The 27,132-nt window shown below is 42.0% G+C and overlaps 1 protein-coding gene across 1 annotated transcript; it reads left to right on the forward strand.

Annotated features, from left to right (window-relative positions):
• Nucleotides 1-2,291: 2,291 nt before the first annotated feature.
• LOC124253417 lies at nt 2,292-26,658 on the forward strand. The gene is made up of 3 exons (XM_046687180.1): nt 2,292-2,655; nt 20,635-20,798; nt 21,841-26,658. Exons 1-3 carry the CDS (start codon nt 2,607-2,609, stop codon nt 25,117-25,119), a joined length of 3,492 nt encoding a protein of 1,163 aa, XP_046543136.1. The 5' UTR covers nt 2,292-2,606; the 3' UTR covers nt 25,120-26,658.
• The last annotated feature ends 474 nt before the right edge of the window (nt 26,659-27,132 follow it).

Genomic DNA, 27,132 nt, shown 5'->3' on the forward strand with positions numbered 1-27,132 from the left:
ACTACACCACGGAGGCGGTACACGAGGTTTGATCAACAGGAGACGCACCTGCACGGCTATATATTCTACACGAGGTTTACACCCGTTACCCACGCAGCAGTATTGCCTGGGCTAGTTGCTGAGAGAGAGAGAGAGAGAGAGAGAGAGAGAGAGAGAGAGAGAGAGAGAGAGAGAGAGAGAGAGAGAGAGAGAGAGAGAGAGAGAGAGAGAGAGAGAGAGAGAGAGAGAGAGAGAGAGAGAGAGAGAGAGAGAGAGAAAATAAATGTGTGTGTATCGATTGTCTATGTATGACGTTATATTACTGGCTTATTGTAAGAGATACCCATGTGAATACGTTCCTGCTAATTAACCTGATGTTCAATCAATGTTTTCCAATACTCATCGACTACATACATACATACATGCATACATACATGCATACATACGCACGCACACACGCACATACATACATATATACATTCATACTAATATTTGTATTCAAAAGCACTTTGTTTTCCCTCGATAATTGCATGTCAATCTCAACGGCACATCGTATTTTCAATCTCAACTGCCCGGGAACATACACTCTTGTAGCTACTAGGCGCACCAAGTTAATATGACTTTTCCATCCTTACAAGGTACCCATTCACATAGGTGCCTGGGACACATAGTCATAGTACTTTGTCCAAGTTTACTGCACCTTGCTGTACCCGCAACTATAGGTGTTTGCACGTATTCATGTGGCCACCCTCTTGTCATTTACCAACCGAGTCTTTTAAGTGGACAGGGTTGTGTACTGTACACTAGGGGTTGTGACAACACGGAAAGAGTCTTCACACAATGTTGACTCCAAGGTTTGTTACACCCGGTCCCAGGTGGGACCTCAAGCTTCGTGTACTCCGAGTACAGCGTATAATGTCTCCATATATATTAAAACTCATGCACTAGACATTTCATTAAAATGAATATCAAGACTACCTAAAGAAAATGTTTTTCACAATTATTTATATCATTCTGTGCGTGCAGCTAGCGTGGTGACATGTCATCCTAAACTGTCCCCATCCGTTTCCAGAGCTGTATCACCAACCATCTCTTTATTGGAAGACACGTTAAACATGGACACTTCTGAAAGGTCGCAAGATTATATACCGCTGAGAAGGGTAGAAACAATGAATAGTTACATTATCCCTATAACGAATGTAACGTTTACTGTTTACACGTTTCCAGATGAAGCGAATGTAGGTCCGTAAAACACCTTATGCTGATTGCCACAACGATCGTATATTCTGATCACCTACACCTGAAAGAAAAACTGACTTAAACAAATGTTAATACTCTTTTTAATCACATTATAAAACGAACTCAACATACAAGTACTCAGTCAATCAAAACTGAAAAACAAATTCGGTGTACAAAACGCAGTGGCGTTGACGTATACGTTTCTCTATGTACTGTAACACAGAAATACACAAATTCAGCAAGTAGACATTGACGCGAGACCTGTCAGGTCCATATCCACTATTCATACTGAAAAATAAATTATACTTTATGAGACGGAAGAATTATCTACATATCGTTTTAGGTGCTAAACGGTTTACTAACAGTAAGCTAATCAACAGTTTTTTATTCAACACAGATTTGACTTTTCAAAGTTTTATTTTGAATTAGCATCCATCATTCTCAATCCAACATAACAGGTTCGAGTGCTCTCCCTTGTATCTTTACATTCCGCATTGCAGGTATGGCGACAGACAGGTCAAAACGAGCTCAACCATGTTGCGTTTGGGCGACATGAACCACCGGACTGTAAACCGGTATTGAAGTTTGTACCCGGTAACCATGTGGAATATATTCCCCGGGTGTAAAGAACCGATGTTCGATAACACTGCTTAAATTTGCTGATCGTGTGTTGGAATCCCAGAATCGCGGTCATTCGGTCTGCTTAGACAGTGCACGTGTTCGGGTTTCTCAGAGGAAGTAAACATAATTTAAGCGAACTGAGTCGTAATGCCTCGTATGTTAACCGGAAATACTATTAATATCTCTCCACACATCACACACACACACACACACACACACACACACACACACACACACAACACACACACACACACAAAATCTTACATTCTTAGGGGACCGTTCGTAACACACTCTGATTTCCAAACGCTGCATGTACAAAATCTAGCTCAAAGATTAAGTGATTTTTGTCTTTCATATTTAAGACTCTAAGGGTGAACTGGAAATGCGTTAGTTCAAATAAACACTAATATGTTCATGGCTCCAAAACGCAGCCCCACTGATTCCATCCCGGCGACGTAAAGTGCCGAGGGTTACCGAAGGTGCAGGTACCTCCGACCTCGCTAAGGTTGGTCTGACAAGTAGAACAGGCCGATTCAAATGTTGACATTACGAAGAGTGGAAATCGCTGTATGTGGGAGTATATGTGAAGAGCTTACATTGTGCTGTGGGATGGTATCAGGGAGCGGTTGGATTTCTGTGGCCCATATCCAGCGAAATGACAGGCAGACATTAGTGTGTTGGTTGTGTAAATCTAACCTGTGAGAGACATTGAACAGAGGACATCTGAGCTCCAAATCTAGTGATTTTTAAGTGCAAATGTGTCCGAAATGACAACACGTCGGCCTGGGGAGTTGTTTCGTACTACACCTGACACAGGTATGTATATTAGCGGCGACTTTGATCTTTTCCTGCGGCTAAATGAGCCGATGAACCCCCTGTGTTAGGCGCATGCCCGCATACATCGAGAGCAGAGAACTTTGCCATGTATCGATCTTGTTATATCATAATCCCGTATTGATAGATTGGATACAAACTGTAACATCCTAACTGAGATGTATTGTATACAGATACGACAGGTTGACCCGGTTTATTATGGAAGAATACGCAACAAATCTTTAATTGCTTTCTGATCGCCAATGACCGTTCCTGGCCATGCTTAATCAGCCAGAAAGAAAGGTTATTTTCACAAACACATAAAAGCGACAGAACAACAGGTGTAACTTTTAATGCATATTTTTGTTGACAAAGGCAATCTTTATCAATCAGATGGTACGAGATGAAGATATTTCAAATCAATGTAATCACTAGGTTTCCAGGTCAATGGTTCTGATGGTGTGAACTATGAATGAAGTCTCCCATGCATAACCAAGGCGAGACTTCATGACTTAACCGAAAGCCAGAAAGTGCCCTCTCCTTAGACTGTGGACATAAGAGTTACAAATGAACATATGTGTGTAAGCATTTCAAGATCTTGCTTACATCATGTTCTACAAATATTCTTCGATAATTCAAAGCCCTTTCTGGCTTGTTATAGATGTGAGTGATGTCAGCTTTTGAAATAGCTGTGTGCTAGATATCCAGTGGCCATTCATACCTTGAACTAGCTATCAGTCTGTTATCTATCCTGAAAAATACTTCTCTCACAACAAAGACATGACAGTATGATGTTGTTATTTTAATGGTTCATAAAACAATGATGAGTTGTCTATACACTGCTTAAACCATTTCACGTAAGACTGACACAACCAATTAGCTGCTACAGATCAATGATATTTGTCTCCACACTCCCTGTGACACAGACCTGATCATTACTGTCTCAATAATCACACAACTTTGTGGCTTTCGTAGAAACATTTTATGTTGCAGATATATTGATTTTGGTATGGTTTTATAAATTTTTATACCATTTTTATAAATGGTAAAAAATTGCTTTTTGCTTTGTGTACATACAGTGTCTGCTGATGCTATTTACATACACAAGATAAGAATATTCATAAAATAAATTCTACATGCTCTGAAACATCTGTTGAATTATCAATAATCTCACTTAAATCAGATCTAATTGCTCACTACTGCCCTCACAAATCACATCATGACAGGCTTTCATCGGACCAATCAAATTGTTAACAGAAACCAAACTTGTGAAACCTCAAAGATCATGGTAATCCAGGACATTCCAAAGTATAGTTACGAGCTTTACGACTGGATCTGTCTCCCAGACAGGGACACGACTTGTTAGTATTTCAAACTGACGAGTGACTTTCAGTAACCAGTGGGAAATACTGCCACACAATCACGGCCATGGCTAGTTCAGAATGTTCTATAGTTCAGATTTTGAAGAGAGAATATTTTATAAAGCATAGTCTGAAATGAAAGTAAACTAGAGCAGTAAACAAAGTTCTAGACAAGTGCATTCTGGTTGTCTAACTTTGTCTTCTTATTAGTTAATTTTATAGGTCAAAGTTTGTGAATGGATTTTGCCTGTAATGGGATGTCGACAGAATTTGGTGTTGCAAAGGCCAGCTTCTGTAAACTCATTGTGGTTATGTCTTTGTCAGTTACAGAGTCATAGTTGGCTCTACAGGCATGGAGCTGTATGTTTGCATGTATCTCCACAAATTCTAATGCATATAAAGTTGAAGGTGTCCATGAAAGGTCAATGTCATCCGTGAGGTTAATGTGAATAATGGTTTTATCATTTATTGCCAGTTAAATTTGCTCTTGTACAATCCTGAGACTTGGGTAATTGATCGGTTTGAAGACTTTCTTCTGCATCAGTGTGATGTGTTGAAGTACATGATGGTACTTTAAGACTTGAAGCTTTGAGGAAATGGTTGTGATGTGGCTGCTTCTGTTCTTGTAGGTTATTATAAAACACCTCCAGTCCTGCACAATGGCAGAAATTCTGCTTGTGTTCAAGTTGAAGTTGGAGATGGTATTTCACACCTCAGGGAAGTTATTCCTCTCAAATGTACCATAAGCAGTGTATGAAATAAGCCAGAACCCAAACCAGACATCAGGGCTGGTAACTTCAAAATGTTACCAGCCCAAAATGGATTTAACCAGACCAAATATGGTGAATTTACTCAGATGTATGGAACATCTAAAAATTACCACACCACCAGGCTGGCAAGCTGTAAATTTAGACCGTCCGTCAGAAATCTAGACCTTCTCAGGCGGTCGGGCGGGCCTTATTTCATACACTGCCATAAGGCAGTCAAAATGATGTTGATGACATTCCACTATGGCCAGTGTAATAAGCAGGTGTAATTCAGAAATGTTAGTCCCTTCATTAAGAGTGATCATGGTGACAAGGTATAACAAGAAGGATGTATTTCTAAGCGTATCCTTCAGGCACTTGCTGCGTCATACCAAAAGACGTTAAAATATGGTACTTGTTGGTCCCTGCCTGGCGCTCGGCATTAATGGGTACAACAAGGACTGGTCGGCTCGGAGTCAGTATAATGTGTGTATAATAATTTATGTGAGCTAGCACTATAAAACTAGCTTAAGTCTGGGCTAGTACAGGCAGCCACACATACACATGCATGCACATCGTCATATGAGCGAAATATTCTTAAGTACGACGTTAAACTCCATTTTACCTCACCTCACCTCACCTCAGGCACTTGCTCCTCAGCACTAACAGACACTGTTCCTACATTCCTACAGCACCACAAGGGTAAGTGTAATATTGCTGTGAGAGTACATGTCACTAGTCACACTGATATTCATGCCTGGGGCTTTTAGCATGTTTAATAGATGCTGTCACCCAGACTGACTGTTCAAATGGTTTGGGGCTGTAACAACTCTCGTTATGAAATACACAATGCCATTTTAGAAAGTGGTCAAATGTAACATATGTTATATTTGGGATTACACTTTCTTAGTAAAGTACAGATTCTAGTACTTTTTTGGGTTGAGTCCCATTCAGGATTCGAACCCACACCCTCAGAGTCAGGCACCTAATCGCCAGCACACAAAGTCAGACGCCTAGACCACTCAGCCACCGTGGCTTCCACAAAAATGGTGGTGGGGTTGAATTATTTGGATGGACACTTTATTGGGATTGTGTCTTGTAACTTGTGTAGCTAATTCTGTGTAAAGTGTGTACACATTTCATGGTTATGTTGCTCTCTGCTGGTTTTCTTTCAAATTATGACAATTATGCTTAAACCTCAGTGTTGTTTGCCCAGTGGGTGTCTGGCTTAATACTACTACTTTGTGGTGTGTTTAGTATTTTAGCGGGAAATATGATACAATACACAATAGCTTATGTAATCCATTATCCAGTGTAAATAGGATATCACACAGCAATGAGAACTGTGTATGTACATGTGTATAGTTGTTGTACTGTGTTGCTGGAGGTGGCTTTTAATGTTTCACATTGTGGTAACAGAGGAAATAGGATTGAACAAGGCTGTCAGCTGGATTTTCCTTCCATATCTTATGGGGACAGTTGGTTGTGGTCAGGGCAAGCTTATTCCTGTGCCTTGCATCTGGTTTGTTTTCAAAATGTTAGTAATATCCGTAGCAAGTACTGTTCTTTATTCACCTCAACTTTCATGTCAGTGAAGGTGCCCCACATGTCCTGCCCCTATATTCCCCCTGCAACTGAGTGTTGGTCAAGATTTACCAATGGCTCCTATCTGCCGCAGCATTTGAACAAATCAATCTGTCCATGTCAGAATCTGTTGTGCAGACATCGTGTTGGTGTGAGTAACTGCACCTTGCCATGTTATGTAACTGCTTCAACAGAACTGCTGGTCCTCCAGTGTCTTAATTCTAAAATTGTAGTCCTCTGGAAATCATGTCTCCCAGGGAATGATGTTGCCATGGAGATAGTGATTCATTTAGTCCCAGTGTGTTCCTATAGGTCATTATTTATTTCCTAGGAAGTCCACATTGAGAATTGATCCCATCAGACTGGGAATCTTAGTTTAGATTCCTGTGAGGTCCGCTGTATGAACAGGAACAAGGAGACCTGCCAACTGTCATGTCACTGTGGACCCACAAAGGTCCAGGTTAGAATTGATCTTCAGCAACCCATGCTTCTCGTAAGATGCAACTAACGGGATTGGGTGGTCAGGCTCGCTGACTGGATTGACACGTCATTGTATCCCAATTGCGTAAATCGATGTTCATGTTGTTAATCCCTGGATTGTCTGGTCCAGACTCGATTATTTACAGACCGCTGCCATATAGCTGGCATATTGCTGAGTGCGGCATAAAACTAAACTCACTCACTCACTCACTAATGTCACTGTGACCATCAACCCACTCACCACCCTTTAATCAGACAGTTTGTCTTAAGTACAATTGTTAAATATGCATATTTCATTGTGTCAGATATTGTGTATATATATATATATACACACACACACTCATATATATACAGGAACCATGGGTCATTGTTTCTAGTCCAGTGTTTCCCTGCTGTCATCTGTAGCTCAGCCAGCACCTGTACATTTCAGTTTCATTTGTAAAATATGAAAAGATGTACAGCCAGTGTTTAATAAATGGAATTGTTTCAGCTAGCTATGCATCAGTCATTGGCTACAACTGATGATTTAGTCACTGGTAATTTACAAAAATGTGGCTGGACATTGATCCTTTCATAGTTGCCATCATTTTCTACCAACCCATTGTACCATCTCACACCGCGGTGTTCTAGTGCTGAACTATATTTGTTGCAGCCTGTATCGGATGACAACCGGACATACACACAAATTGATCCGAAACCCTGGAATTTCATGAAATGATGAGCGTATGTTTTGTAATGTGATCAAACTTCCCAGACATCAGTTTAGTATTGATTTCACACAGGATGTAGTCAACCATTACATTTGGCCTAAAGGCTGGAAACTCAGATAGCTCATGTAATGTCAGATATTTATGGGATGATGTACAGATTCACTAGACTGGTTCTGTAGGTAACCCACATTGTGTTCAGTTCATTGACAGATGACTGAACGTAATATTAGTCCTGCCCTTCTTTGTAGTAATTAACTTAGTTGCCATAAAGTTACATGCTAAGATGTATTTTCATGAATGTTGACATGTCATCAGTGGGGGTTATTTCAAAAAGGGCAACTTTGATAGTGACCAGTCTTATTGTGAGGTGAAATTTATAACTAACAGTGTCCCGAAGGTAATATTTGAAGTTACCGGAAATATCGAACTATCAGATTAAAGTGTCAGGATCCTCAAGGTTACAAGTTGCTCTGTTTGTAAGAAAGGGAATCATTCTTGGAACGCTAGCTCTCTACATTTACACACAATTTTGTTTTTTCATATCGTTTTCTTGGTCTTAAACTCGCTGTAAAACAAGAAACAGATATGATATATTCAGCTTGAGGCATATTTGTTACCCTCTCTGCCTGTCTGTATTTAGGGCATAATGCAAGGAGTGTTCAGCAGGAAGTCGTTCTACTCTTGTCTGAGTGGGATACCCATGTGCACAGTCACACTGGCAGTTGTCTGGATTGGTAAACATTGTCACACACCTTCTGATGCTCACAACCACAAACCCATGCATGCACACAGACCCTCGCCAGAAAACCCTATTCTGCATCTTTTAACTTCAGGTGTTGATGTATAAAACCTGACCTCATAACATGACATTGTGGCACCATATTTTGAGATTTCGGTGAATGACGCACCCCCACAAAGAAGGGCCCCATTCCACATGGTGATTTTAGTATCGGAGTTACGATCATCTTAGCGCTAAGATCATTTTGTAGAATGAGGCCAAGAACTTGTTGTGGAACAAAACCCCTTTAACAAATTTGTTTCCAGTATTGTTGGCAGAAGTATAGCATTGTATGAAAGGGTTATGTGGGCCCGTGAATATCCCCTTTGAGTCCCGACTTTGTCAATGGTCACTGATACAACTAATCCATTCAGCTCCGCCGACTTGTTGACACCATTCATATGCGGCCCATAAACCTTTCACATGTGACTATGGTGTCACTAATATGTCTGTATGGACATAGAGTACTCCCCCTTTATTGGGACGAGTTAAACCTACATGAACATCCACACAACCATTGGGGTAGTTTGTGTACAGATCAGGACAGACATTTTGCAGATGATGATTTTTTTAGGACTTGGGTACCAAGAGTTTTGACCTTGGAACCAGTATGTTTCATCTGTGTACGAAGGTGTCATATTGACTCGCATATTGTCTGCAGCCTGCTGTTATGTCCCCTGGATGGCGTCATGCTCTGGTTGCCAGGCAGCCATATTTCCAGCCCAGCTCTACAGCAACACAGCTGGCATCTGGGGAGCTGTAGGTCACAAAAATAATTACACCAGTCTACCTCCTTAATAAAGTTTACACACAACTTGCAGCTTGGTAACCATTTTAATTAAGTTTCTGTAACCAAGGATGAATAATACATTTTTTCCACTTTTTGTAGATTTGTAATAAGACCTGAAAACATAAAAGCTAAGCTGAAGATGTATGAAGTTTCTGTTACTTCAAGGATGAACGTTCTATTATTTGTCCACCTGTATAGTTGTGTAATAAGACCCTCAACAAATATAGCCTTAGCTAAAGATGAACTGAAGTGCGAAGTGATAGCATGCCTTTTTACTCTATTTTGAAATATAATAACAGTGGCATTATTAGATGAGCGCTCAGTGCTCTGTGTTGCGGGAGCAATTGACTGGTGATACACTGCCTCTCTAACATCCGAGATGTTTTCTGCCAGAGGACTGCATTTGTCTTCCATAATGAAAACACTTCACTGAGAGGAGGTTGTGAATAATTCATGTGTACAGACTTCCCAGACATTGGGCAGAAATAACCAACATGTTGCAAGACAATGTGGCAGTGTGGCTCACAATGTAGCAAGTCCTAGTGGCTGTGGATTGCCTCTTACATGTCTGTGTGACATCAGCACAGAAATAAGAAACTGTGACTTCTGGTGTGTTTACAAAGGCTGTGGGATTGCCTCGTATGTCTGTATGGATTCAGTACAAAATCAAGAAACTTTGACTTCAGGCGGCCTTATAAAGGCTGTGGGTTGGTGTAAAATACAAGTACACAACACTGTGACAAGTTCCCTGATAGAGGCTGTGGTTTATCTGGTACTTGTATGGCATCAGTCACAATAAGGCCCCTGTAAAACATCAGCAGACAGATAAGACAGTGTGACAACAGGTGTCCTGTATAGCATCATCAGACAGATGAGACAGTGTGACAACAGGTGTCCTGTAAAGCATCAGCAGACAGATGAGACAGTGTGACAACAGGTGTCCTGTAAAGCATCATCAGACAGATGAGACAGTGTGACAACAGGTGTCCTGTAAAGCATCAGCAGACAGATGAGACAGTGTGACAACAGGTGTCCTGTAAAGCATCAGCAGACAGATGAGACAGTGTGACAACAGGTGTCCTGTAAAGCATCATTAGACAGATGAGACAGTTTGACTACAGGTGTCCTGTAAAGCATCACCAGACAGATGAGACAGTGTGACAACAGGTGTCCTGTAAAGCATCAGCAGGCAGATAAGATGTGTGACAACAGGTGCCCTGTAATCATTAGACAGATGAGACAGTGTGACAACAGTGTCCTGTAAAGCATGATGACAGTGTGACAACAGGTGTCCTGTAAAGCATCAGCAGACAGATGAGACAGTGTGACAACAGGTGTCCTGTAAAGCATCAGCAGACAGATGAGACAGTGTGACAACATGTGTCATGTAAAGCTGTTAGTGTGACAACAGGTGCCCTGTAAGATCACCAGACAGATAAGATGAGACAGTGTGACAACAGATGTTTTATTTCAACACGTGAACATGGTGTATTACAGATCAAATATGAACAACAAACAATGGTAGACAGAGTGATGAGACAGTGTGACAACATGTGCCCTGTTAAGGAATGGTAGACAGATGAAGACAGTACATAACTCAATGACAACATGTGCCCTGTGACCTAGAATCCCTCATACAGCTATAATCTATAACACCTAGAATCCCTCATACAGCTATAATCTATATCACCTAGAATCCCTCATACAGATATAATCTATAACACCTATAATCCCTCATACAGCTATAATCTATATCACCTAAAATCCCTCATACAGCTATAATCTATAACACCTAGAATCCCTCATACAGCTATAATCTATAACACCTAGAATCCCTCATACAGCTGTAATCTATAACACCTAGAATCCCTCATACAGCTATAATCTATATCACCTAGAATCCCTCATACAGCTATAATCTATAACACCTAGAATCCCTTATATAGCTATAATCCATAACACCTAGAATCCCTCATACAGCTATAATCTATAACACCTAGAATCCCTCATACAGCTATAATCTATAACACCTAGAATCCCTCATACAGCTATAATCTATAACACCTAGAATCCCTCATACAGCTATAATCTATAACACCTAGAATCCCTCATACAGCTATAATCTATATCACCTAGAATCCCTCATACAGCTATAATCTATAACACCTAGAATCCCTCATACAGCTGTAATCTATAACACCTAGAATCCCTCATACAGCTATAATCTATAACACCTAGAACCCTCCATACAGCTATAATCTATAACACCTAGAATCCCTCCCTCATACAGCTATAATCTATAACACCTAGAATCCCTCATACAGCTATAATCTATATCACCTAGAATCCCTCATACAGATATAATCTATAACACCTATAATCCCTCATACAGCTATAATCTATATCACCTAGAATCCCTCATACAGATATAAATTATAACACCTAAAATCCCTCATACAGCTGTAATCTATAACACCTAAAATCCCTCATACAGCTATAATCTATAACACCTAGAATCCCTCTAGAATCCCTCATACAGCTATAATCTATAACACCTAGAATCCCTCATACAGCTATAATCTATAACACCTAGAATCCCTCATACAGCTATAACCCCTCACTCAGTTGTAATCCCCAATAGCTGTAATCCCCAACAGATAAAATCTCTCACACAGCTGTAATCCCCAATAGCTGTGATCTCTAACGGCTATAATCCCTCACACAGCTGTAGTCCCTGGCAGCTATAATCCCTCACACAGCTGTAGTCCCTGGCAGCTATAATCCCTCACACAGCTGTAGTACCTGGAAGCTATAATCCCTAAATATGAGCGAAATATTCTCAAGCATGATGTTAAACCCAATTTCACCTCACCTCACCTCACCTTTGTGTTGGGCTGAGCCTTTAAATTGATTGGTGTTGGTATTTAGTTGCAGCACTTCCATGATAGTCTACTATGTATCTCTTCATGTGCAACTTGAAAAACATTTGCTTTGTAGCTTCCGACTTGGGCCCTCACACAGCTGTAGTCCCTGGCAGCTATAATCCCTCCCAGCAATGATCCCTCACACAGCTGTAGTCCCTGGCAGCTATAACCCCCCAGCAATGATCCCTCAAACAGCTGTAGTCCCTGGCAGCTATAATCCCCCCCAGCAATGATCCCTCAAACAGCTGTATTTCCAGGCAGCTATAATCCCTCCCAGCAATGATCCTCAAACAGCTGTAGTCCTGGCAGCTATAATCCCCCCAGCAATGATCCCTCAAACAGCTGTATTTCCTGGCAGCTATAATCCCTCCCAGCAATGATCCCTCAAACAGCTGTAGTCCCTGGCAGCTATAATCCCTCCCAGCAATGATCCCTCAAACAGCTGTATTTCCTGGCAGCTATAATCCCTCCCAGCAATGATCCCTCAAACAGCTGTAGTCCCTGGCAGCTATAATCCCTCCCAGCAATGATCCCTCAAACAGCTGTAGTCCTGGCAGCTATAATCCCTCCCAGCAATGATCCTCAAACAGCTGTAGTCCCTGGCAGCTATAATCCCTCCCAGCAATGATCCTCAAACAGCTGTAGTCCTGGCAGCTATAATCCCTCCCAGCAATGATCCCTCAAACAGCTGTATTTCCTGGCAGCTATAATCCCTCCCAGCAATGATCCCTCAAACAGCTGTATTTCCTGGCAGCTATAATCCCTCCCAGCAATGATCCCTCAAACAGCTGTAGTCCCTGGCAGCTATAATCCCTCCCAGCAATGATCCCTCAAACAGCTGTAGTCCCTGGCAGCTATAATCCCTCCCAGCAATGATCCCTCAAACAGCTGTAGTCCCTGGCAGCTATAATCCCTCCCAGCAATGATCCCTCAAACAGCTGTAGTCCCTGGCAGCTATAATCCCTCCCAGCAATGATCCCTCAAACAGCTGTATTTCCTGGCAGCTATTATCCCTCCCAGCAATGATCCCTCAAACAGCTGTAGTCCCTGGCAGCTATAATCCCTCCCAGCAATGATCCCTCAAACAGCTGTATTTCCTGGCAGCTAATATCCCTCCCAGCAATGATCCCTCAAACAGCTGTAGTCCCTGGCAGCTATAATCCCTCCCAGCAATGATCCCTCACACAGCTGTAGTCCCTGGCAGCTATAATCCCTCCCAGCAATGATCCCTCAAACAGCTGTAGTCCCTGGCAGCTATAATCCCTCCCAGCAATGATCCCTCAAACAGCTGTATTTCCTGGCAGCTATAATCCCTCCCAGCAATGATCCCTCAAACAGCTGTATTTCCTGGCAGCTATTATCCCTCCCAGCAATGATCCCTCACACAGCTGTAGTCCCTGGCAGCTATAATCCCTCCCAGCAATGATCCCTTAAACAGCTACAGTCCCTGGCAGCTTTTATCATGATAATCCCACATCTGATCCTAAAGAACTGTAAAGGCTACACATCAAAGACTAGTATGTCTTTGTTGAATTATTTACTTGCACAGATTCAAGCATTGGCCACTTGTTTGATGTCAGTGATTAGTGGTGTAGGGTATTGCTCATGATACCAGTCACTGGGTTTGACTATTGTTTATGGGCCATAAGTGATACAGATGCAATAATGCTGAATGCTGAGTTCCCCCATAGTGATAGAAATTGCAACACTTCAACTTCTTATTATATTAAGCTCTCTTGTAGATACTAGACGAAATACTCTGTAGACATAATGGGTCTGCACTTAAATGAGCATCATCTCCTAAATCTGTTGTGAAGTATACACAGTAACAGAGAATTGTTTTCCTTACCAAGATTTATGGAGCTCATTTATCCTGCCAAGTTCTCGGTGGGCATAAGGTCTCTCATACAGATGCTTTGTGTTGGGGACTGCCTCCGTGGTGTAGTGGTTAGAGTGTCCGCCCGGAAAGCGGAAGGTCGCGGGTTCGATCCCTGACCGCGTCATGCCCAAAAGACGTTAAAATATATTACTTGTTGGTTCCTGCCTGGCGCTCGGCATTAATGGGTACATCAAGGACCGGGCGGCTCGGAGTCAGTATAATGTGTCTGAGTGGGGTATTCATGCTTCACTGTGGCATGGTATCTCAGTGGGCTAGCACTATAAAACCAGCTTCAGTCTGGGCTAGTACAAGCAGCGCACACACACATACACACGCATGCACATCGTCATATGAGCGAAATATTCTTAAGCACGACATTAAAGTTTAAGTTAAACCCAAGTTCACCTCACCTCACCTCACCTTTGTGTTGGGCTGAGCCTTAAAATTGATTGGTGTTGAAGTACTGGTATATAGTTGCAGCACTTCTATGATAGTCTACTATATATCCATTCATGTACAACTTGAAAAACATTTGCTTTTAAAGCTTCAGACTTGGGCCATGTGTAACATTGTCACATTTGCTGTAAAAAATGTTTAATAAGCCTGAGCTAGTAATCGCTAATGTTTATATTTGGGGTTGTCTTGTGACCGTGTAGACATGAACTTGTCAATGTCATCCCTCAAACGTAGATTTAATTCTATACACATGTGTAGCGTGAAGCTCTTGATCGGTGTCCTTGGTGATACATCCTCGGCTATCAAAGGTATTAATATAATGATTGTATTATCATAAATACCTTTGAGTATTTCACCCCTATACCTTCATTTTGACCCTGATTAAAAATATACAATAAATTGCTGTGTATGATCTGACATAAGTGAGAGACAATCTGTTATATTTCACCATTCTTTATCACTGTGAATGTCTTGAAATATGAAGTCTTGTATTTCCTCACAGAAAGTTTTGTTCTTGTAGCACCTGTTTGTCTCCTGTTTGGCAAACATAAGCCCAAACTTTGAAAACTGTTCCCTGGTTTACATACATTTATGGGAGTATAATTGAGTTGCTCTCATGCTGGGATTGCTGACTGCATTATTTGGCCTCGTGTAGGTGAGTGTTTGCCCAGGGTTTACAGCTTGTAACTCAATCTGCTGTTGCTTGTGTCAGGTGCAAGTGTTGCCAGAACACTTCACGTCTTTGTTAGCCACAGTAGATTATCACATTTATATTGTCGTGTAATCTGCATGATCTATATGGTTTGTGTAAGGTGAGAGCGGCTAAGGTCAAGTGGGGTGTGTTCTCTACAGCTCGGTGTCCCTTCAGGCAGACATTGGCCTACTATTTTCTTATAGCTTTGCCCCAGAAATAGACACTATTTGCAGTGCATGTTAATTTATCGTTTATATTAAATATACTGAGGGAAACAAATAAGGCAACAGAACTTCATGGCAGTGTTCCTTTATTTATTCCCAGATTTCCTCCAACAGCGCTATTCAAAGCTAGAGATGAAAACTAGAAAATATTAAAGGAACACTTGAATTTTTCTGTGTTCCCTGATTTGTTTCTCTCAGTATATTATGGATAAAAATGTTATCATGTGAGCCTTTGGTGAGCATAATACATATTTCCTTCTCCTGATATGGAATATAGGATGTAGATTTTAATGTCTCTATTGTATAATACCAGTGTTAAAATAAGTGATGTTTTAAGATGTTATCTCATTTAATGAAGTTCCCAATGAAATTATTTCAGAAACTTGCTATAAACGCTTTATCTTAATTTCCCTAATGTTTTACGGACAAACTGGTGAACAAAGTACATCAAGAAGCACCTGTCGAGATACATTGGGAATGTTAGTCATGAGGTTGTTGATTCATGCAGGCACAGTTTCTTATTAGGGTACATCAGTGTTGTGTTTATAGGATTGTGACAGCCTGTCTATCAGATTGGTGTAGTTCATCGATATGAGTATCAGAATGCCTATATAAATAGGGAGTGGTGGGGTAGCCTAGTGGTTAGAGAGTTCGCTCGTCACGCCGGAGACCCAGGTTCGATTCTCCACATGGGTATAATGTGTGAAGCCATTTCTGGTGTCGCACACCGTGATATTGCTGGAATATTGCTTAAAGCGGCGTAAAACAAAACTCACTCTCTCACTATATAAATAGGATCAAGAGTAATTGGTTTCAGTGTTTGTTGTAGAAACTTAACTGTCATGCACTGGAATAACACAGGGATATAGCGTGACCCCCTGACTCCAGCCAGGCAGGTGTATCGCATTGCATTGTCACATATGTGGTATATATGCATCTTATTCACAGCTCTGGAAAATATATAAAAAATTCAGGAGTATTGATATCTTTCAAGATTGATAAAAAACAACCAATTCCCATAACTGGAGGTTTCAGATATAGCTAAGATAACAGATTTGAAAGGGAGAGAAAAGTGGAGCTGCAGCGTAGGTCCCTGGAGACAGGCCGACAGGTTGGGGCAGACATGGGGTGCAGCTTGTCGGAACACGAGCTGACTGCTGGGAACACGATACACATTATGTAGACGCACCTCGGCATCAAGGGCAGAGTTCACATCACACCTTCCCACATACTCACTTGGGTAAACACAGTACTAACAGTGACATCTGGGGTGAGTTACAGTGACATCTGGGGTGAGTTACAGTGACATGCTGGGTTAAACAATAAGTTACAGCAACATGTGCTGGGGTAAACACAATACATTACAGTGACATGTGCTGGGGTAACCATTACATTACAATGACATGTGCTGGGGTATACATTCAGTTACAGTGACATGTGCTGGGGTAAACACAATACATTACAGTGACATGTGCTGGGGTAAACAATACATTACAGTGACATGTGCTGGGGTAAACACAATACATTACAATGACATGTGCTGGGGTAAACACAATACATTACAGTGACATGTGCTGGGGTAAACACAATACATTACAGCAACATGTGCTGGGGTAAACACAATACATTATAGCAACATGTGCTGGGGTAAACACAATACATTATAGCAACATGTGCTGGGGTAAACACAATACATTATAGCAACATGTGCTGGGGTAAACACAATACATTATAGCAACATGTGCTGGGGTAAACAATACATTATAGCAACATGTGCTGGGGTAAACACAATACATTATAGCAACATGTGCTGGGGTAAACACAATACGTTGCAGCAACATGTGCTGGGGTAAACACAATACATTACAATGACATGACATGACATGTGCTAGGGTAAACACAATACATTACAATGACATGTGCTGGGATAAACACAATACATTATAGCAACATGTGCTGGGGTAAACACAATACATTACAATGACATGTGCTGGGATAAACACAATACATTACTTTGACATGTGCTGGGGTAAACACATTACATTACAATGACATGTGCTGGGGTAAACACAATACATTACAGCAACATGTGCTGGGGTAAACAACAGTTACATTGCACAACTTGACATGTGCTGGGGTAAACACAATACATTACAATGACATGTGCTGGGGTAAACAATACATTACAATGACATGTGCTGGGGTAAACACAATACATTATAGCAACATGTGCTGGGGTAAACAATACGTTGCAGCAACATGTGCTGGGGTAAACACAATACATTACAATGACAGGTGCTGGGATAAACACAATACATTATAGCAACATGTGCTGGGGTAAACACAATGCATTACAATGACATGTGCTCAGATAAACACAATACATTATAGCAACATGTGCTGGGGTAAACACAATACATTACAATGACATGTGCTGGGATAAACACAATACATTACTTTGACATGTGCTGGGGTAAACACAATACATTACAATGACATGTGCTGGGGTAAACACAATACATTATAGCAACATGTGCTGGGGTAAACAATACGTTGCAGCAACATGTGCTGGGGTAAACACAATACATTACAATGACGTGCTGGGGTAAACACAATACATACCAATGACATGTGCTGGGGTAAACACAATACATTACAATGACATATAGGGTAAACAATCAGTTACAGCAACATGTGCTCGGGTAAGCATTCAGTTACAGTGACGTGCTCAGGTAAACACAATACATTACAGTGACATGTGCTAGGGTAAACAATCAGTTACAGTGACATGTGCTCAGGTAAACACAAAAAGTTAAACTAGGTACACATATCAAGCATGATCCCCAGATGTGCCACTTAGGCTGTGACTATGAGGATGTCATCTTGTCCGGAACAGATCTCCCAACTATACATGCTAGCTTCATCAAACTTGGTACACATATCAAGCATGATCCCTAGATGTGCCTTTTGGGGGTTACAGCCAGATATGAATTTTATATTTTTGGGTTTCCATGGAAATATGACTTAGGCTGTGACTATGAGGATGTCATCTTGTTGCATTTCCATGGCAACAAGTTAGGCTTCAACTGAATTTGGTGGTAGTGCTTCTTTCTGGAGCAGATCTTAAAAACCTTTTAATACTCTCCTTCCACTTTGCTGTATACACTCCAAAACATTTTTCATAATCATAACTAGTAGACATATTCATAAAGAGTATTTTGCCATTGTGGGAGATATTGATGACTTTGTCTTCTTGTTGCTTTTGCCTCTGTAAATTCTCCTCATAGAATAGTCCGGATTATGGAGAAAAACGGATTACACAGAGTCCGGATTTGACAGATTCCACTGAACATTAAAGTGACATGTAATGGATTGTAGCACTAGCTACCTCAGAATCACTGCAAAGATAGTACTAACTAATCAATGGAAATTACATGTTAAGCTTGAGCTACATTATTTTTTCAAATCGTATGAAAGGACAATTTTCTATTTCAATAAGGAAATATGTTTAATTTTATGCAGACCTGGACGTTGTAGAAATATAGTGGCATTTGGAAGTCTTGCCTATGGCGAGAGAAATGCTTGTATTGCCTGTGGAATGTGTGTGGCATACATAGCCCTCCATCTGGTAAGGTAGGTTGTAGTGAAAATTAGATTCTAAAAGTCTTGTGCTTGTCAGGCTTGATGAAAACATGCCTCAGCTTAAGCTTGTCATGCAGATGTAATAGATGAACTGTCTTGTCAGTGTCAGTGACTGACATAACTAGGGGCTTTCTTTCCTCTTGTGTTAAGGTACCACATGCTGCCCTATTTACATGAATTCTATATTCCTGATTCTACATGTCTTCAGGTCATTGTGACCCCCATGTCCTAAAATGGTTGTGTTCGTCATGTTCTGAGATACATGTCCCACATGTACAGAGCTGGTTGTGTCTCTGATGTCCTCAGGTGGTTGTGTCCCTCATGTCCTTGGGTGGTTGTGTCCCTCATGTCCTCGGGTGGTTGTGTCTCATGTCCTCAGGTGCTTGTGTACCTCATGTCCTCAGGTGGTTGTGTCCCTCATGTCCTCAGGTGGTTGTGTCCCTCATGTCCTCAGGTGGTTGTGTCCCCTCAGGTGGTTGTGTCCCTCATGTCCTCAGGTGGTTGTGTCCCTCATGTCCTCAGGTGGTTGTGTGTCCCTCACGTCCCTCATGTCAGCTGGTTGTGTCCCTCATGTCCTCAGGTGGTTGTGTCCATGTCCTCATGTCCCCTCAGGTGGTTGTGTCCCTCATGTCCTCAGGTGGTTGTGTCCCTCATGTCCTCAGGTGGTTGTGTCCTCATGTCCTCAGGTGGTTGTGCCCCTCATGTCCTCAGGTGGTTGTGTCCCTCATGTACTGAGGTGGTTGTGAATCATGTCTTCAGCTGGTTGTGTCCCTCATGTCCTCAGGTGCTTGTGTCCCTCATGTCCTTGGGTGGTTGTGTCCCTCATGTCCTTGGGTGGTTGTGTCCCTCATGTCCTCAGGTGGTTGTGCCCCTCATGTCCTCAGGTGGTTGTGCCCCTCATGTCCTTAGGTGGTTGTGTCCCTCATGTACTGAGGTGGTTGTGAATCATGCCTTCAGCTGGTTGTGTCCCTCATGTCCTCAGGTGGTTGTGAATCATGCCTTCAGCTGGTTGTGTCCCTCACGTCCTTAGGTGGTTGTGTCCCTCATGTACTGAGGTGGTTGTGAATCATGCCTTCAGCTGGTTGTGTCCCTCATGTCCTCAGGTGGTTGTGAATCATGCCTTCAGCTGGTTGTGTCCCTCACGTCCTCAGGTGGTTGTGAATCATGCCTTCAGCTGGTTGTGTCCCTCACGTCCTTAGGTGGTTGTGTCCCTCATGTACTGAGGTGGTTGTGAATCATGCCTTCAGCTGGTTCATGCCTTCAGCTGGTTTGTGTCCCTCACGTCCTTAGGTGGTTGTGTCCCTCATGTACTGAGGTGGTTGTGAATCATGCCTTCAGCTGGTTGTGTCCCTCATGTCCTCAGGTGGTTGTGCCCCTCATGTCCTCAGGTGGTCGTGTCTCTTGTGTCCTCAGGTGGTTGTGAATCATGCCTTCAGCTGGTTGTAGCCTCACGCCCTCAGGTGGTTGTGTCGTCATGCCTTCAGCCGGTTGTGTCCCTCACCCCCATGGGTACAATGTGTGTGCCCATTTCTGGTGTACCGTGATGTTGTTGTGAATATTGCTAAAAGTGTCCCTCATGAAACCAAAATCAGTCAGTCAGTCAGCTGGTTTTGTGCCTCATGTACTCAGGTGCATGTGTCCTTCATGGCCAGAGATGGTTGTGAATCCTATCTTTAGCTGGTTGTGTCCTTCATGGTTTCTTCTTGTGTTTCAGGTTGGAAGGAGAATGATTTATCAGGTTTTATCCTGACTGGTGGTCGGTCACTGGAGTCTGTTTTGGATGACATCAAGTCTGGCAGTAGTGGCGGTGGTGGAGAGGAGAAGATACAACAGGATGATACTCGGGAAAACACAGCCAAGGATGATGATCTGGAGAAGGTGAGGTTCACATTTCTATTTGACCGCCTCCGTGGTGTAGTGGTTAGAGCGTCCGCCCAGGGAGCGGAAGGTCGCGGGTTCGATCCCCGGCCGCGTCATACCAAAAGACGTTAAAATATGGTACTTGTTGGTCCCTGCCTGGCGCTCGGCATTAATGGGTACAACAAGGACTGGTCGGCTCGGAGTCAGTATAATGTGTCTGAGTGGGGTATTCATGCTTCACTGTGGCATGGTATCTCAGTGGGCTAGCACTATAAAACCAGCTTCAGTCTGGGCTAGTACAAGCAGCCGCACATACACATACACACGCATGCACATCGTCATATGAGCGAAATATTCTCAAGCACCACGTTAAACCCAATTCCACCACCACCACCACCACATACCTATTTCCCAATTGCTGGAGCAGTTCTGTGTGTCATATCAGACTAGTCAGTGTTGGACACTACACCTTGTGCTGGTGTAAGATCTATAAGTTCATATCTGACTCATACCTATACTTGAGGAGAGAAGTTGCCATTTGCTGATAAAGGGCATGATTCAGAAAAGGGGGTGTTTACAATGCATTTATATACTACGGAAATAATCAATATAACTATTTTTCACTTGTATCAAAGAAATTGGCAGTAAACTGCACACATTATACTCAGTCATTTGAGTGAAACATATTAACTAATGATTTTAGATTTGTAATATATCTATAATAAGGTTTACATATGTTAAAACAAAGTCATGTGTATTTCTGATTAGCCTTCTCAAACTGTAGGGATGACCAAAAACATAGGCAAGGATATGATTTGTATGGTTGGTATTAGGGGTAATATGACACTAGGGTAACAATATTCCTGTTTTAACAACAGTGAATGCCTATAAAAAAAAGTGGCCATTTTGAATAGTAAGATAAAGAAGTCTGTTGATATTTCTGTCAGACGGAAATGCAGATAGTGTCGAACATTGTAAAAGTAACATGCGTATAATGTGTGTCAAAATGTTGAACGTGATATGTGGTACAGTGCATTCATAGATGTGCCTCTCTCTGCAGGTTGTAGAGGCCGAAATGGAGGACAAGGAACAGGGCCTGAGTACAAGGGAAGTTCTGGACAAGGCTCTGGCACAGCTGGAGGCTCTGAACCTTGTGGAGGCCGAGAGGCTGTTCCTCAAGGCATACCAGAGACTGGAGGACACACCGGAGGAGAACTACCGATCCAAGATTGAAATCTTCATGGGTCTTGCTGAAACTTGTACCAGGAGAAGTCGGACAAGCCGACAGAGTCCGTTAGAGTGGCAGTGGCTGTGTGTTCATGCTACGACCTTGTTGCAAGAGACAATAGAGATGTGTATTACTGAGATAGACTTGGAGCAGGACAACCAGTGGATGGACTGGTACCAGTCAAAGCGGGACTGGGCAATAAACAGAGTGCGGGGGCTTGAAGATGTGCTAGCCAGAACCATCCACAACTGGCTCAGGGAAAACTGGAGGGTTGTGGATCCTTATCATACCCAGAATGTTATGGGATCTCTCACACCTACTACATCTACAAAGTTTCCACTTTCCAGTCTACTTGGTTTGGGCATCAAGCCATACCAGTCTGGCTTCCTGACACAGTCTTTCAGCTTGGAGAGTCTGCATGAGGCTCCTCTCAATGAAGCCATGTCTGTTGGGAATGCAAATTGGTTTAAAAGACTACAATTGTATTGCAAGAGACGATTGTATAATAAGAATGTTCAAGAGATTTTAGATGAAGTGTTGCACTTCCGAGGATCGTTGGACTTTGACAGAAGTTCTTCTCAGAGGCTAAGCCTTGATACTTTAACAGATGGCAGTGATGCAGAGTACAGTGACCATGTTGATGTAGACACTGAAGCTAAAGTTGACACTGCTGTGAAGGAACACTCACTAAGTTATGAATTAGCAGCCAGTGATGTTGACAAAAATGGTTGGGACTTTTTTCTTGAAGAAAGGAAAAACTGTGAAATTGGTGGAATCTTGCAACTAGCTACTGAGCCTACAGAGGACAATGATGTCCCAGGAGCCACATCTCAGGAAGCAACATTACCAGAACCAATAGTTAAAAAAGATTTTGTGTCCCCACTTCAAGAGCAACCAATCAAGCTGGTCATTGCCAAAGTGTTTCATAAAGTCGTTGCAAAGCTGCTCCATGAAGAGGAGTACCAGAAAGCTGAAATGTTGTGTGAGGAGATTCTCCAGATTGTTGATGACATTCAGGATGGAACAGTCCGACTTCTTAGGTTCAGTGCCCAATTACTACAGAACATAGGCATTCTCTGTCTTCGTCAAGGAGATGCTTCAAAGGGCATGGTTCACCTGGAGAGGGCTCTGCAGATATTTCGAGATCTCCAAGAACGTGATGCTCACCGAGAAGTGGCCCTTGTTCTCATTGATCTGGGCAATGCCCATGTTGCCAAAGTTCTTCATGAGGATGCCCTGCATAAGCATATCATTGCTGCCATGAGTGAGTTCTTCGAGAAAGAAGCATCAGATGAATCTGATAGTGCTGATTCAAGTCCTGAAAGCAAAAAGTCGGATGAAACAGTAACAGCTGAGGACATGAACAGTATCAATGAGGCCATCACCTGTTACACAGAAGCTCTAATGGTTCTGGAGAACAATGATGAGTCTAACATAGAGTACCTGGCAAAGGCTCTCAGGAAGCTAGGGGACTGCCACTTTGTGGTAAAAAACTATAATGATTCTTTAGATTCATATGAGAGATCCATGGGGTTCTTGAGATCATCCAGTGCTCATGGTAAGGACTCTGTGTTACAGAACGCTCATGTGCTGTGTATGTTAGGTGTATCTACCTTCATGCTCCATGTGTATCCTAGGGCTGCCTCTGTGTTCGAACTGGCCTACAGGATGATCCGACAGGCACAATACTCTTACAGAGTAGAATCTGAAACTTTCTTCCAAGGACTTCTTCACTCCCTCTTGGGCATTTGTTACTACAAGATGAAGTCATATCACAAGTGTGTGTCAATGTGCTACCAGGCTTTTGAGGTGTTTTGGAATATGTATGGTGAGAAAATTCCTGAATTGAAAAAGGAAAAATTTTGGTTGATTTGTCAAAATCTCTACATACTGGGTAACTCTTATAATGTTCTAAATTTACAACACAAAGCAATTAAATATCTGAACATTGGGCGAGCATTAATGCTTGAGAGCAAGAATGGCGAAAAGAGACAATGTATGAGAATCCTCCAGATTCTGGGTGACTGCTACTTTGCACAGTATGACTACAAGACTGCTCTTACATACTACAATGAAGCCCTTGACTTTGGAAACCATGAGAACATGTATGTATCAGAGCCTGAGACTACAGATGAGATGACCACATCTTCAGATGACATGGCTCTCCACAACCAGCTCCTCAGTCGATCTGCTGATGCCCACATCAGCATGAACCAGTATCAGAATGCTGTGCACTATCTGGAACAAGCTCGGGACATCCAGGATGTCCTGGGGGAGGACATCAAGGGTGACCTTGTCTCAACTCTGTACCAGCTGGGGCAGATGCACTCCTTTGCTGGGGATGTGGACAAAGCAATTGACTCCTATAAAGAAAGTATAGAGATAAGCAAAGAACTGCATGATGGAGAAGTTGGTCCTGAGCTGTGTTCAATGTTGGGCAACCTGGCCACCATGTGCTATGTGAAGGCCTGCATCTGTGAATCCATAGAGCAGGAGCTGGAGCTTATTCTCAAGGCAGAACAGTACTTCCAAGATGCTATTGCTATCAACATGAACCAGAGTGTTTGTGTCAAGTATGCCAACTTCCTTTACAGTCAGGGTAACTATGATGATGCCATCATGTACTTGGAGGATGCTCTGAAGGCTCAGAGAGAGTCTGATGATATTGTCTTTGGAGGTTTGGAGAAGGTTACCTTGCCTGAACCTCTTCAGGATGAGGTTGATGCACAGGAGGAGGTTGTGATGCCCTCCAGATGTCTTGGCAAATACATCCTTGTCCTGTCACATGTGATGCTGCGGCAACCAAAGTTGGCCGAGAAATGGATCATCCAGCTCATGAAGGATGTGTATGATTCAGACATTCCATTCATGTGGTCAGTGTTAGGCTATGCTTTGATGGAACTGGGACTGTTCGAGGAGGCAGCTATCAGCTCCGGCACAGCGGCCACGCTTGACCCAGAGTATAACCTAGCCATAGACAACCACTGTCTTTGTCTGTGCATCATGACCTTGGTGGCTATTGAGAGAGTCTTATCCACTATCTTCATCCATAAGAAGATTTGGTATGAGGATCAGTGCCTCCCTGAGTTGTCAGAAGGAACAGGGTACTAGAAGCATTGGGTGTGAAGACATAATGTTAACTCTAACAGCTGATGTCACTTGTATCAACATCGGTACCCACAGGGCTATTGGTTGTGTGTGTACAATGTAGACTATTACAGGACTAGTTCCAACCTCTGATATTCTTGGATAATTCAGTGCTAGAAAGCCCACAGATCTCAGAATATAAGAAATGTAGTGTGAAGACTGTCTCCACTATCGTTCTGGCCAACATTGTAGACAACGTTTTCCCTCGATGGTGCTGTGGATCTAGTTACTGCTACAGAGATATCTCATTATAAAAATCAAACTAACTCGAGAAAGCCAGGTGTGCAGATGTGAAACTCTACAAAAATGGCATCCTATGTAAAACCTTACTCCATAAGTATATTCCGGTAAAAACAGTTTCAACAGTGATATGTGTTCACCTACAGCCAAGGAATGTTAATTAAGTTTTTGTTGTTCTTTGATCTGAATTTGCAACTAATTCACAAACAGTGTATCACTTTTGTGATGGCAACTTTCTGTTTCATCAAGATAATTTGACTTTTCTGAAGAAAATGTTTTCATGTTTAAAGTTCTTTCTCACAACAGCTCTGCTATGACTTGGTGAGCAAAGTGGTTAGAATATATCCCATGCACTTGACTGCTTGTCGTAAGAGGGGTCTTATTGGTGACTCTCTTGAACTTGGTTGTGTGGCAGTTGTTGAAAGTATGAACCATGGGTATGTCTGACCCTAGCTCAGTTATGTAGAGGCTGCTGTTATATTGCTAGAACATTGCTGTATAACATTATCTCATATAGCTGCATGCGAATCTTCAAATCAAGACTCATGCTCATGTAATCATGAAAATATCATAAGAACATATAAATGGTACGGAATATTTGATTAAATGAACTAATTTATAAACACTCATGGAACCATTCATACGTACTGAAGACCAGTCTACTGAAACTATCACTTAATATACAATGTATTATGTAGACCTCTCTGTAACTGGGCTTGGATGTAGATGATGTGGGTTTAGGTGGTGGAGTCTGACACTGACATATGGGATGTAATAGAGCTAATCAGCAGGGTAGGACACTTCAAACAGGAGGGGACCAGACTGACTGCCCTGCCATACACGCAGGATGTCACATCAGTTAGACGTTCACATTTAAACTGGAAGGGGAATCTTTCTTTGATAGTGTCACAGGAAACAGAGTGATGGGTTCAAAATCAGTGTTGGCATATAAAAATTGTAAGGCATTTATTACAGGCATATTTGTACATTATGTTAAGATCACATGCACTGAGCTGTGCTGTTCTTATAACAACCTTTCAGGCCATCTACATTTACTTTTAAAGGACCTGGTTCACATCAATGTATGGTAGGAATATTTGTATGTATCAAGTAAAGTTAAAAGGGGACATATTTAGTAAGTTGCTACATCTGTTGGTAGTTCAGGGCGGCTGAGTGTTGTGAGGCACAGTGTTTAGAAGTGTGAAATCATATGATTTATTGTAACCTTTGGTAGTATGTACCGGTATATCACAGTGTGTCAGACTGTAAAAGGTTACCTCTCTGGTTATGACTTACAGGGTGCTACTAAGGACCCTATTCAGGGCCTACAAAGTGATATTAATGCTGGATTGATTGTAACTCCCATACTTTTATATACACTTGCAAATGTCATAGGACCATGATAGCTTTGTTGAAAATGACAAGTGCTTAACTGAGTTTCAAATGAACAGGGAAGGCTGCCATGCTAAGGGGTGCAACTACATACAGCAAAATCTGTAGCCTTTGAGTGCAACCTGTTTGGTGAAAAAGATTTGCTTTTGTTAACGTGACTGTCTCACATTTATACAGCTACATATATATTGTGTCTTTCGAACCAATAATGTTGGAGTTATAGTTGTGAATGAACTATGCTTCAGCTGGTATTCTGTGACACAGGATACCAGGTTAACACTTTGATAGTATGTGGACAAAACAACAGTTGTGTTCCTGGCTTGACCAACAGACTATGAAATTAAC

Source organism: Haliotis rubra, unplaced genomic scaffold (assembly GCF_003918875.1).
Source record: "Haliotis rubra isolate DU_JTF1 unplaced genomic scaffold, ASM391887v1 Scf54, whole genome shotgun sequence".
Classification (NCBI taxonomy): Eukaryota; Metazoa; Mollusca; class Gastropoda; order Lepetellida; family Haliotidae; genus Haliotis; species Haliotis rubra.

Coding starts and splice junctions, on each gene's coding strand:
- LOC124253417 (XM_046687180.1), top strand. CDS start 2,607: ATGACAACACGTCGGCCTGGGGAGTTGTTTCGTACTACACCTGACACA. Junction 2,656..20,634: donor TCGTACTACACCTGACACAG/GTATGTATATTA, acceptor CTTGTGTTTCAG/GTTGGAAGGAGAATGATTTA. Junction 20,799..21,840: donor AGGATGATGATCTGGAGAAG/GTGAGGTTCACA, acceptor CTCTCTCTGCAG/GTTGTAGAGGCCGAAATGGA.